Source organism: Bufo bufo, chromosome 5, assembly GCF_905171765.1.
Source record: "Bufo bufo chromosome 5, aBufBuf1.1, whole genome shotgun sequence".
NCBI lineage: Eukaryota > Metazoa > Chordata > Amphibia > Anura > Bufonidae > Bufo > Bufo bufo.
Genome location: NC_053393.1, coordinates 439,240,057 through 439,254,655, shown reverse-complemented (window position 1 = coordinate 439,254,655; position 14,599 = coordinate 439,240,057). Strand labels below are relative to the sequence as shown.

The window sequence follows — 14,599 nt, the reverse complement described above, 5'->3', positions numbered from 1 at the left end:
ACATCCGGGAGCCTTTTATGGCATATTGCCAAAAATAGGGCCATAGCGTAATACTTAGGAGCCAAATTGTTTTTTAATTTTCTTGGAGAAGCCTAGTCACCTAAGAGTGTATTCCCATCACCTTGTCCGTTTTGCAGACCGCGAACAGCGGATCCACAAAACACAGACACTGGCTGTGGGCACCCTGCATCGTGGTTCGGACCCCTAGACTTCAATAGGTCTGCGTCCAAAGATAGGAAATGGCGAAAGTTATAGCAAATCCGGCAGGGCGCATGAGGCCTTTTCTAAAGCTCAAAAAGTTGCGTGCGCCATCATTTTCAACTTTTTTGCAGCACAGTAGTGGAGTAAACGCCAAATATACGACAGGTGGGCGCTTCACCTGTGGGGACAGCCGCCAAGAGGTGACGAAGACTGACCAGTGAGATGAATCGATCCACTAGACTCGATTTGCTCATCTCTAATTTGCACCTTTTTTTTACCTGCACCTGGTTTTGGCTCACAATCACTGATGGAAATCACTGACCAAACACTGAAGTGCGAACTAGGCCTTAGAGAGGAGCAGAGTTATATGAGAAGACACACCGTCATTCTATTATACACCGTGGACTAACATGCTTGATGTTTTCTTCTCAGATTATTTCTCCTGCAAGCGTTTGCGGGATAACCAATGAATCTTCCACTGTGAAGAGAATCCGCCTTGCTGTGGAAAACAGTGAATTTACTTTTAAAGCAGGACAGTGGTAAGTTACTATGGATTGTGAATTCTTATGTTTTCGCACTGTATTAGATGCACGTCAGATACAGCACACTGACAGATAATCAATAGGGCATCCTTTACTATGGGGTTAGCCAGAGTTAGGGCCAGTTCATACAGAGCTTTTGGGTGCAGATTTTGGAGTGTTTCTGCCCCAAAATCCGCTCCCAAAAAACGTCTCAAAACAGACTTCCATTCATTTCAGTGGGAAGCAGCACTTTCTTTTTACACGTGGAAAAAAGAAGCAGCACTCCCCCTATCTTGGGGCAGAATCAGCTCTGAAGCTCCTATTGAAATGAATAGGAAGCTGAAAAAAACTGCTCCATGTAAGTCTTTGCAGTTTTTGTGCGTTTCCACACGTTGTTTAGTGCACATCTGCTCCAAAATCCTCAAACTGAAAATTCAGCTTTGTATTGAAGTGAACACCAATTGGTTAAACCAAAAAAACTGAAAAAAACAACAAAAAACAGATTCCCCGCTGATTTGTCGAGTGTGTTTATCAAAATCCGTTGTGTGAACTGGACTTCAGTGGGCTCCCTATGCAGGACTGCAATCGGTTATCATGACAGCCTGGGGTCTTCTGCCGGTTCCCAGGCCTATCATTTTCACCCAGGCAGCCCCCCTGACTTGAGCATCGGAGTAGTTCATGCCTTTGCTAAATCGTGCAGGGCAAAGGCATTTTCTGGAGCTCCAGTGACGTACTGGGTTCTCCATGGGGCTGCCAGGTGGAGGCTTCCATCCAGCAGTGAGCCCGGTGACGTCACCAGCACTAATGGGCGGGCTTTACAGGCTAAGGCAGCGCTAAAGCCCACCCATCAGAGTCGGTGACATCACCGAACACACTGCTGGGTGGAAGCCTACGTCCGGCAGTGTGTTATTGTAAATAAAAGAGCCCTTGACCTGTGCGATCTAGCGCAGGGCAAAAGAGAGCATCATTAGGGGGGCTGCCTGGGGGAAATTATGGGTATGTCCGGGTTCAGCTCAGACCCCTTTAATTCCCCATACAGTCATGCACAAGGTACGGCTCTTCAGGCAGTGTCTCCGAATTCCATAGCTCGCAATAGTATTTTATTGAGGTCTGTGGGACAAGTGATTATAAGAATGCAGGTCCAGTAGACTAAGGGAACTAAAAGTTACTGTGGAGAAAGTAAAAAATAAAAATCGTATTGACCTGCAGAATAAGAATGTCATGTCATTTTTTGACCGTGAATGCTGTACTATCAAGACCCAAAAAACCTTGGCAGAATTGTATTTTCTTTTATTTATTTTATTTTACCTCTCAAATAATTTTTTTCCCGTTTTCCAATACCAGACATGGTAAATTAAATGGTGCCATTAAAAATACAAATAGTCTCGCAAGAAATGCGTTACGGCTCAAAAATGGGCCCCTTAGTTAAAGGGGTTTTCCGGGATTTTAATATTGATGACCTATCCGATCAAGTGAATATGAAGGAGCTGTCCCATAGAGGCGATTTGGATGGCTTCTTGTAATTACACCTGCTCACAACTACGCTGTCGACAGCAAGCAGGTAAACAATGAAGGGAAGGCTGCGCTTACATATCCTGGAAAACCCCTTTAAGGGGTTAAAGAAGGTTTTCAGTTTTGTTTTTTATTCACTAAAAAAGCAATATCCGGAAGTGAAAGCATTGTTAACATCCAGAGGCTCAAAACCTGACCTAAAAATATACCTCTTACTCGGTTGGAAGGCATGTTATAATGGGGCTCTATTGCACTCCTGTGTGAGCAGGACCATGTCTGTAGAGGTGTTCATCCTCATAATGAAAGCAATTTTTGTTTCCATTTATAGGCTTGGAAATTTACATAACTTTTAATTATACAGTCATTAAATAATGATGATGCAAACGTCTGTAAGGTGCTGCTATATAAGTGCATAAAATAAATTAATGAAGCTTTATCTGGAAGTAGATGTAAAAGAAACCTTCTAAAGAGCACATTTCTTGTGACTGAGAGGGCCGATAATTACCTGTAATGAGCGCTGATCGAGGATGTAGCACGTCAGGGCAGTTGTCTGTTGTGCGCATCCGTGTGAATGTTTCCATTATTGTCGGCATCTCTTTACGTGGGGAGATGTGCCACCAACAAGCAAGCATTTAAGTCTACTTTCACACTGGCGTTTTGGTTTCCGTTTGTGAGATCCGTTCAGGGCTCTCACAAGCGGTCCAAAACGGATCAGTTTTGCCCTAATGCATTCTGAATGGAAAAGGATCCGCTCACAATGCATCAGTTTGCCTTTGATCAGTCTTCATTCCGCTTTGAAGGCGGACACCAAAACGCTGCTTGCAGCGTTTTGGTGTCCGTCTGACGAAACTGAGCTTTCAATGGTTTTCAAGACGGATGCGTTTTCTATGACACAATCTAGCACAATAGAAAACGGATTCGCCCTCCATTGACTTGGCTATGTTAAAGATAATACAAACGGATCCGTTCTGACCGGATGCGTTTGTGCAGATCCATGACGGATCCGCACCAAACGTGAGTGTGAAAGTAGCCTTACTGCCATATAAAAGATGTGAACATCTGACAAACCTGTATTTGCTCATTTATCAGCTGATCGCAGGATTTTTGAACGCGGGGCATTGATAGGGAATGAACGCTCTATGGCCAAAAACCTCCCCGCGTAACAGGCCCTTAGCTTCAGCGTTTTGGTCACTTTCATAGCTGCACAAAAACTGCATGTTAGTAAATGTGGTTTTCATTACTGTGTTTTTTTCCATATTTCACCAGGAAACCCCTCCCCCCTCCATCCAACTTTTTATGTGCACGCATAGCTGTGATTCATCCGATTACAACACTGTTTTTCTTTTGTTGTTCTGAAGATCCGTTCCCGAGTTAGCATATTTTTTCTCAATATGCAATTTACATTTGGTGCAATGAATTCTCCACTGTTGCTCTTGTTACACCCAAACTCCGCCCCTTTCGGTGGCCAGCCCCTGTCAATCAAAGCAGCCAGGGAGGGGCTGGCCACAGAAATGAGTAGGTCTTCGGTGTAAAAAGACCAATGGTGACGCCCTCATTGCACCAAAGGCCTCATTTGCATGCTAACAAAGAGTATCAGGAACAAAGCCTCAGATCAGCAAAAGACAAACAGCATTTTAATCAGGTGAACCACAGCTATGTGTCTATGCTAACAGTTTGATAGGGAGTTGTCCAGGTACAGAGCTGAACCCAGACATAAGCTTCCCTTCACACATTTAGCCTGTCATCAGAGCATTTCTAGCTCTGATGTTCCCCCTTGCCCTGCGCTTCATAGTGCAGAACAAGGGCTGTTTGTTTACTACTGGTGACATAGCCGGATTTTTTTCAGTATGCTAGAGGCTGGAGGCTTCCACCTAGCAGTCATCCCGACACTAATGGACAATGCAGCGCAGTGCATGGGGGATCATCGGCGCAAAGAATGCTCTGATGCAGGCTAAATGTGTGAAGGGGAGCTTATGAACCCGGACAACCCCTTTAATAGAGAACGGTGTAACTAACAAATTTCTAAATCACTTCATTTAAAAATTGCATGCATCCACCTGAAAAGTCATGGCCGATGGGGTTCTCACTTCCACCTAATTTGCAGCACGTTGTCAGGCGAGATCCATCCCTGGTAACAGAGGCTCTAGACGGCTGAGAAGAAGTGGGGACGTGTCAGAGCTAGCTGTGCTCCTGAGCCTGATTAGAAAAACTGCCTATACACTTCTGAAGAGCAGAGAGGCACCTGTGTGTCTGTAAGTCTGATCTCTCCTTCCGTCTCTCCTTTCTGAGCTTCCTAGAATAAAGCAAACGTAGTGGAAAGTGAGGTCACTGCATGCAGTACTGGCAGAAGGGAGACACCCCCTGCTTCTGAGAGAAATGTATCTAGCTGTGCAGACTTTAGGGAAGCCAAAAAAAACACCAGTTCCTTCACAGATTGTAAAAAGAAGCACAGCCATTATGCATTATTTTTATTTTTTTAAATCTCAGGTACTTTAAAGTCATATTGAAAAATAGGTAGAAAATACACATAAATAGGACATGTGTTTTATGATAATTTTTTTTTTTACTGAGGTCTAGAAGATATGGTTTTAAATTCAGTATGAATCACTGGAAGGTGTAATTTTCAATCTACACAAATTTTTGTTTAGAAACCACAGCAAAACAAAGTATGAACTAAGATTATACCAAAATGATTATATTTTTCCTTCTCCCATGACCGCACCACGAGAGAGAGGATCTTCCCCCACAGACAGGAAACCTGCATAATAAAAGGGTGGACACTCTCCTCCCAATTTAGTGTGGTTTCCTGTCTCTGGGGAAGCCTGCAGTTTTTTCCTTTCAGGTTCCCTCCCTCTGGTGGTGCTCCTACGCTGACCCCTGTAGTGGGCTGGATTTCTCCCCGTCGTACCTGCCGTTCCCGGGATTATATTGTGGCATCTCTGGTGCGCTGAAAGGGGCGGGCAGAGGCACAGCAAAACTCCTGAGGGAGTACTTTGTGTGCTGGAGCATGCAGTGCCTGGCGACATTGGTGATGTGCTAGAGGCACAGACCCCAGGGGGAGGAGGAGGAGCTTCCGGCAAGGAGTTAGGGCGGGGAGAGCGGCACGTATCACGTGACCGGCGCTCAGCGTTGGACGTGACGTTATCACAGAATCGCCTATGAGAAATGGCACACTGTGGATGGAAAGCTGGCGTCCTAGCACTCGTTTGCCCTGTCCATGGCTCCAAGAGTATTTACGAAAATAATTGCAGAAATGGCAGCTCACATAAGGGAAAATGATTTTCTCTTCATACCATATCTGGACGATTTTCTGATAGTAGGGGGAACAGAAGAAGCTTGCAGAGCAGCAGTATTGACAGTATCAGAAATTTGGGCTAGATTTTGAATCTGGAAAAGTCAAGACCAGATCCCACCATAAGGCAGTCTTTTCTGGGACTGATATTAGATTCTTCCTGCCAGAAATGTTTTTTTTTACCACAGGAAAAAGTAATCCTTGTCCAGGAAAAAAATCTGAGATCTGATCAGGAACCCAGTGATCACAATGAGGAAGGGAATGTCTATTTTAGGGTCCCTCACATCATGCATCCTGGCAGTAAGGTGGGCGCAACTCCACTCTAGGGTACTCCAGTGGGAAATCCTGTCATTCTGGGAGAAGAACGACTCCCTAGAGGCAAAAATAAGATTGTCAGACCTTACTCTTCAGAGCTTGAGGTGGTGGCTGGAGGAGAACAATCTGATTCAGGGAGTGCCATGTAAGCTGGAAGACCTGATATGTCTAACTACAGACGCAAGCCCCTGGGGTGGGGGGCTCAAATCCAAGAGATCTCGCTTCATGGTCGTTAAAGGGATATACAGAAAAGAGGATCCTCCAACCTAAAAGAACTAACTGTGGTACGCCTTGCAATGAGCTCTGTCCTCCCAAGAATAAGAGGAAAAGATCTCAGGGTCATGACAGACAACAAGACAGTAGTCTCTTATCTAAATAAACAGGGGGCATAAGGTGCACAACTCTGATGCAGGAAGTCCAGAAAATTAGCAGAAAAGAGTGTGTCTCGATCTCAGCAGTACATATCGGAGGCGTGGGAAATAGACAGGCAGACTTTCTTAGTCACCATTTTTTCTCTCCGGGCGAATGTACGCTAGACCAATCCATTTTCAAGAAAATAGCGGCCCTCTGGGGACAACCAGACATAGACTTCTTTGCTACCTACCAGAACAGGAAGGTCAAGAGATTCTTCTCACTAGACCCGGCGGGATCCCCTTGTGGGATAGATGCTTTTCTTCAGAACTGGAATTTTCCCGTAGCTTACACCTTTCCTCCTCTTCCCTTGATTCCTCGTGTTTTACGGAAAATCAGGGAAGATGGGGTGAGAGTTATTCACATTGCCCCATTTTGGCCAAGAAGATCTTGGTTCACGTGGCTCCGAATCATGTCAATCTCAGATCCCTTTGTTCTTCCAAAGAACTAGAATCTATTGATCCAAGGCCCAGTTTTTCACCCCGGCATTAAAAAAATCTCCATTTAACGGCCTGGAACTTGAAAGGTACTTGTTAGGTAAAAAGGGATTCTCTGACGCCCTAATCTCTACTCTTCTGAAGAGTAGGAAAAAAGTGGTAGCTATTTATGCTAGGGTTTGGCAAAAAATCCTAGACTTTGCTCAGATCCAGATTAATGACATCCCCTCTTCTGCTCCCATTCATCTAATTTTAGAGTTCCTTCAGAAGGGACTGGATTTAGGGCTAGCAAGTAGTACTTTGAAGGTACACGTCTCGGCTCTGTCAGCTTTGTCAGATCAGGTCAGATCATAGCAGGGGTCGCATGGTCCAGGTTCTTTAGAGCAGTAGCCAGATTCACCCCAACAACTTCCACTAGACCTCCTCCCTGGGATTTAAACCTAGTGTTAAAGACTCTAACTCAACCTCCATTTGAGCCTTTAGAGACCATCTCCATTAAATGTCTCACCTTGAAGTTGTACCTTCTAATAGCCTTAACATCTGCTCACAGGATTAATGAGATTCAGGCCATCTCCATTAATCCTCCATACACCACTATTTTAGAGGATAAAGTTTTGATTCGGCCAGACCCGGCTTTTCTTGCAGGCAACTTTCATTCACAAAAACCTGGCCAACAATGGACTTTTAACCACTCGATAAAACACAGATTAAAGACAGTCGCATACTGGACACTAAAGTTAAGTCTCGCAAGATTTGGAGTGGTGCACCTGAGACGCTGACACACAGCGCATCGAGATCTATGGTCGGACCCGCTTGACTGCATCTCGCTGGAGAAATACTCACCGCAAACCAGGAGAGCCCATCCATGTGGGATGCCACGGGAGGGTCGCCAAACAGTGAGTAACATGATAATACACACCACTAGAGTGTCTTGACGCCACATTATCCCTTCAGCGATATATGAAGGGGAAAGACAAGAAAAGTGCATTGTATGAATTCTACTTATAAAACCTCACCTCAACCACACATGTACGCATGTAATATATAAGCCTCTACCTAACGTTGTATGTGTCATATGCAAACCCTGACGATACAGTGATATATGAAGGGGAAAGACAAAAAAAGTCCATTGCATGAATTTTACCCATAAAACCCTACCTCAACTACATATCTACGCATGTAATACATAAGACTATACCTCAACAGTGTATGCGTCATCCTTCTAACCATAAATGAGAACCCTAAGGCCCCTTTCACACGGGCAAGTTTTCCGCGCGGGTTCAATGCGTGAGTTGAACGCATTGCACCCGCACTGAATCCGGACCCATTCATTTCTATGGGGCTGTTCACATGAGCGGTGATTTTCACGCATCACTTGTGCGTTGCGTGAAAATCGTAGAAAGCTCTATTTTGTGCGTTTTTCACGCAACGCAGGCCCCATAGAAGTAAATGGGGCTGCATGAAAATCGCAAACAAGTGCGAATGCGGTGCGATTTTCACGCACGGTTGCTAGGAGACAATCGGGATGGGGACCCGATCTTTATTATTTTACCTTATAACATGGATATAAGGGAAAATAATAGCATTCTGAATACAGAATGCATAGTACAATAGCGCTGGAGGGGTTAAAAAATAAAAATATAATAATTTAACTCACCTTAATCCACTTGCTCGCGCAGCCCAGCATCTCTTCTGTCTTCTTCTTTGCTGTGTAAAGGAAAGGGACCTGTGGTGACGTCACTCCGGTCATCACATGGTCCATCACATGATCCATCACCATGGTAAAAGATCATGTGATGGACCACGTGATGACCGGAGTGACGTCACCACAGGTCCTTTTCCTGTACACAGCAAAGAAGAGAAGCCGAGCTGCGCGAGCAAGTGGATTAAGCTGAGTTAAATTATTTATTATTTTTTTAACCCCTCCAGCGCTATTGTACTATGCACTCTGTATTAAGAATGCTATAATTTTCCCGTATAACCATGTTATAAGGGAAAATAATACAATTTACACAACCCCGATCCCAAAGTTCGTGTTTGGGTACCAAACATGCCGATTTTTTTTTTTTTTCTCCCGCGCGTGCAAAACGCATTACAATGTTTTGCACTCGCGCGGAAAAATCGTGCATGTTCCCGCAACGCACCCGCACCTTTTCCCGCAACGCCCGTGTGAAACCAGCCTAAGACACAAAACTATTCTCACTAATTGAAGACAGACACCCTGACACAAGAGACTAATCCCACTGACCCTGCGAACAATATACCTTTATGGAAATCATCGATATTAGATGACCATCTGTCAGACAAATCACTGCTGACAAACAAAAAGCGGACTATCCATAGGAGACATCTATTGGGATATTCTCATCTCTATATTTTATTATTTATATTTTAAGATTTATGTTGATTCTTAGGTGATTTTTTTTTTTTGTGCGTTTTCTTTTTTAATTTAATAAACATTTATAGAAGTTTTACAAGAAATTCTCTCTTCCATGTGAGCCCTATTTGTTAGAGTGCCTGTCTCTTTTACACACTTAGCAGAAAGTGGGTGTAGCTTCCTGGGGAAGGGGACAGGCCTAAGATGCACCATTTTGCTCCAAACTTTTGGGGCAGTTCTGGCATAAAAATCTGTCTCAAAGTAAGCCAACCAATAGTTGGTATAGAGTCAGGGAAAAGTGTCTCTCCCTGCACCAGATTTATCCTCCAGCCTGAGCCCCTGTGATAAACCTGCTGCAGGTCTAGACAGCCGGTCAATAAAATTTGGGGCCAATATTACTATATTTAGTATGTTACAGTCATGGTTAACAGTGTGTCTGTGATATTCAAATCGACCACTAGGTGGCATATTTCCATTGAAAATCATACAGGAAAATATAATGCCTTTTTAGGATTTGAAGAGTATAGTTCCTGATATCTTTTTCAATTTAATATTACTTGATGTCTCTTAGTCTCAATGAAATGAGATTGAAAATGACAGAATTTGATTAATTTGTATGAAGATCCTTTTGTTTAACAGTTAAGTGTTCTAGCATGCATTTTCTTTATTGTTGCACTTTTGTACTTGTGGGGGGAGAGGGGGGGTTTTCAGCAATGGTGTATAATTAGTATGTTTTTTTTTTTTTGTATTGTGCATCAGCTTTGCCAGTTTGTAAATTTGTATAAAGCTTCCTGGAGTTTGTAAAGTTTTGCTTAGTAAGTACCAAAAAAGGAAGTGTCTATTGTCTTACAGCTTATCTCCTTAATGAGATAACCATGTACCAAATATAGAACCACAGCCTAAAAATATAGCCTTATACAAAGGTCGCTAAGGCTATGTCGTCGACATGGTGGGGCATATGGTTATGTGATACTAAAAGAAAAATAGTGTATTGCCAGGAAAGGGATGCAAATGTCTTTTTCCGTCTTGTTTTGTTTTTTTTTTTTTTTGTTTTTTTAAGATTCTGTTTAATGGGAACCTGTTAACATTACTGTACCACATTTAGGTTTAAGGGATGCATGAGCGGGCTCGCGAGCTGTGTTAGGCTACTTTCTCACTTGCGTTTACATTTTCGTCATAGGATCTCAATACCGGAGGAAAAACGCTTCCGTTTTGTCTCCATTAATTGTCAATGAGGAAAAAATGTAACTGAACAGAACGGAATGCTCCAAAATGCGTTCTGTTCTGTTTGGTTGCGTTCGATCTTGGGATGCGGAGCAAAACGGATCCGGCATGACCCACAATGCAAGTCAATAGGGACAGATCCATTTGACACACTAGAAAACGGATCCGTCCCCCATTTACTTTCAATGGAGTTCATGACTGATCCGTCTTGGGTATTTTAAAGATAATAAAACCGGATCTGCTTATAACGATGCAGTCAGTTGTATTATCAGTAACGGAAGCGTTTTTTTATTAACCCTGCCGGATCAGGCAAAAAAACGCAAGTCTGAAGGAAGCCTTATACAGTTGACAGCCCACCATCAGTGACCTGGATCGGAGATAACCCCTCAGATTCCATGGTCAGTAGCGACTGCAGCATCTGAAGGATTAGACAGAGGGATGGGGCTCCCTTTGATCAGAGCCCCCAAGTCGAAATCACAGGATTCCGATTGGTTAGTATGGCGGCCTGGGGTCTTGTGAAGGCTCCCAGGCCTGCCGTGGTAAGATGTCTGTTAATCCCTTAATAGAGTTCCTATCAAAATCCCATAGACTGCAATAGACTGTTGCAGTCTATGGTACAAGCAGTCAGAAGATGACATATTCAAGTTCCCTAAGGGGACTAAAAATGACAGTAAAATATGTATTTAAAAATATTTTTTAAAAAAATCATAAAATTGAAATCACCCCCATTGCCAATTTTACAAAATTAGAAATAATTTTACAAAATTAGAAATAATTTTACAAAATTAGAAATAATTTTACAAAATTAGAAATTATTTTACAAAATAAATAGACATAAATAAACATAAACATCACTAGTAGCGCCGTGTCAGAATATTTCCAAACTTCTCAAACTATTCAGTTATTATTTGTAGTGAATGCAGTGGTTTTTTTTTTTTTGGTCACTCCCCCAGAAAATTGGATAAAAAATGATCAAGAAGTTGTAAGTAAGGGTACTTTCACACTAGCGTTTTTCTTTTCCGGCATAGAGTTCCGTCCTAGGGGCTCAATACCGGAAAAGAACTGATCAGTTTTATCCCCATGCATTCTGAATGGAGAGCAATCCGTTCAGGATGTCTTTAGTTCAGTCTTTTTGACTGCTGCAGTTTTCTCTCCGGCCCAAAAAACTGAACACTTGCCTGAATGCCGGATCCGGCATTTTTTTTCCCCATAGGAATGTATTAGTGGCGGATCTGGCATTCAAAATAACGCAATGCCGGATCCGTCCTTCCGGTTTGTGCATGCGCAGACCTTTAAAAATGTGAAACAAAATAGAAACTGATCCGTTTGTCCGTATGACAGACGGATCTGTTCTTGCAATGAATTTGTGAGACGGATCCACATCAGGATCAGTCTTCAAATGCTGTCTGTTTGCATGCAGATTGCCAGATCCGGCAGGCAGTTCCGTCGACTGAACTGCTTGCCGGATCACTCTGCCGCAAGTGTGAAAGTAGCCTTACCCAAAAGGGTATCAATAGAAACAACAGCTTGTCCAGCAGAAAAACAAGCCCCTAAGGTTTATGTAGTAAAATGTAACAAAAAGTATATTAATTTGTCATTGCCGTATTCCTACTGCCTTGCAGAATAAGTTTGTCATGTCGTTTTTAACACCTAGTGAACGCTGTAAAAACAAAACCCAGAAATCCAAGGTGGAATTGTTTTAGAATTTTTTTTTTCTCACCCTACAAATAATTTTTTCCCATATGTTAAATTATATGGTGCTATTAAAAATACAACTTGTTCTGCACAAAATAATCCCTCATATGGTTATGTGAATGGAAAATGTAAAACGTTATGGCCTCTGGAAGACGGGGAGGTAAAACAAAAGTGTAAAATTGAAAAGTGGCCTGGTCATTAAAGGATTAGCAGATCCGTCCAAATAATTATATCTTTGCTTCACAAATCTGTTTAGTTTTTGCTTTTCTTTTGTGGTGTGTTTTGGGGTTTTCTTTGCCAAGTAAGCGACATTTTTATAGCGCTATGTTGATGTATGTATGTTTATTTTCCTTCCACATGAAGTTAAAGGTGTTTTCCAGGCTCCCGATATTGATGGCCTATCCTCAGGATAGGTCATTAATATCAGATTAGTGAGGGTCATCCATATCAGGATCCTGGAAAAACCCTTTAAACATATGCTATGGAAATGTATACAATACATATAAAGCTATCTTCCTTAGAATCTACAGCATGAACATAGGCTAACCTGTGTTAGGGCTGGTTCACACGACCGTTGCCCCTCCATTGCCGTATTAGGGCCCGCATTTGCGGATCCGCAATACACGGGCACCGTTCCGTGTGCATTCCGCATCACGGATGCGGACCCGTTCACTTCAATGGATCTGCAAATCCGGAGATGCGGAACGGAATCACGGAACGGAACACTATGGAAGCACTACGGAGTGCTTCCGTGGGGTTCTGTTCCGTACTTCCGTTCCACAAAAAGATAAAACTTGCTCTATCTTTTTGCGGAACGGACAAATGCAGACCCATTCAAGTTGAATGGGTCTGGGTTCATCCCGGCGGCCGTACGGAGATTGCCCGTGCATCGGCGACCGCAAAATGCGGTCCCCAATGCACGGAAAGGCCCACCTATGGCCTTGTGAATGAGCCCTTAGAGTAATAGATTTATTGCTTGTTAATTAAAGGGGTTATGCAGCAGCACAGAATATGACCGATCCTTTTGTTCTCCCGGGATATAAACCACCGCCAGAGGTGTGCATGTGCGTGGCTGAATCAGGAGAGATGGTTATCGGCCTAGTCAAGCAAGCATTTGGCCAACAGCTATGAAAAGTGTACAAGCACTTAAAAGGAGTCTGAAACCTCAAAGTCTAAAACATGCCCCTACAATGCCCGGGCCTTCAGTTATAGATTATACTTACCCCACTCCCCAGCACCCACGTCGCTCCTGATCCACAGGCGGCTGTCGCTGTATCTGGATCAAGACATACGGCAATGGGGGGTAAAGCCAATAGCCGGCCACGAGCCTCCCTAGCATCACCCGCGAGATGCAGCGGTGGTAAGTATAACCTATCTGAGGCATTGGGGGGCATGTTTTAGATAGCCCCTTTAATACTATGCACAACAACAAAAAAAGAAATCAGTCTAGGGCAATTTTACCTAAAGCTATTTTAAGTTCCTCCAAATTTGCCAAAGTGTTCTTCTCTCCCTGAGAGTTGGCACTGTCATTAGCCAATACCCATGTGACTACCAGCCTCAACAGTGATGCTACTTGTTTCAGACTTGTTCTTCGGCGAGATCGAGGGCGAGAGTCTAAAAATGTGCTTGCCACACTGGCCAATCGTGCAAACCGACTAAAAAATCCCCAGTTAAATCCCCTGCAGCTCCACGCGGACCCTCTGTAGGTACCCGATGGTCTTTATTCTCCTGCTGCGATATTGTGCAGTACATCTATGGAGGCTGATTTCTTCAACTCCCTGACAACCCCTTTAATTCTGTTGCGTGTTGAGCTATCCGTTTTCCACTAGAGGGAGCTCTTCCCTAATAGTATAATCTACTTCTCCCTTTGTGACTCATGGATAGTGAGTGACGTATATAAACTTTCTGTGTTCATGGTAATCGTTACTATGGGTTATCCTTTACAACGATTATCCTGGGGAAATGTGAGCTTCTGTCTAACGTTGTATTGACTCAAGGGAACGTTTTGTCTCTGGGAGAAAAAAATACCTACTTTTTATCTCCTGGTAATTTTGGGAACAATTGAATCCAAGAGTCTAGCAGCGTATGTAATATTATGAGCGTCTGTAGATTCAATTAATTAAGAAAAACAATGCGCTCATGTGGAAGTATTTATAGAGCTTACCATCTATTGTGTGGTTACCTTCTGTTCCTTGCTGGGGAAAAAATACTAACATTTTAGAATCAATGATCTTGTAAGGCTACTTTCACACTAGCGTTAACATTTTCCGGTATTGAGATCCGTCTCAATACCGGAAAAAAAAACACTTCCGTTTTGTCCCCATTCATTGTCAATGGGGACAAAACGTAACTGAACAGAACGGAGTGCTCCAAAATGCATTCCGTTCCATTCTCACACCGGAGAGCAAACCGCAGCATGGGGCAGTTTGCTTTCCGTCCTGGGATGCGGAGCAAGACAGATCCGTCATGACCCACAATGCAAGTCAATGGGGACGGATCTGTTTTCTCTGACACAATAGAAAACTGATCCGTCCCCCATTGACTTTCAGTGGAGTTCCTGATGGATCCGTCTTGTCTCTGTTAAAGATAATGCAACCGGATCAGTTCATAACGG

The 14,599-nt window shown here is 43.3% G+C and overlaps 1 protein-coding gene across 2 annotated transcripts in view; it reads left to right on the top strand.

Annotated features, from left to right (window-relative positions):
* OXNAD1 (oxidoreductase NAD binding domain containing 1) overlaps positions 1-14,599 on the top strand; it is a 96,120-nt gene that overhangs the window by 17,833 nt on the left and 63,688 nt on the right. For both annotated transcript variants that reach the window (XM_040432316.1, XM_040432315.1), the window contains exon 5: positions 634-740. In XM_040432316.1, the coding sequence (XP_040288250.1) occupies positions 634-740 (107 nt within the window). The remainder of the gene's footprint in view (positions 1-633; positions 741-14,599) is intronic.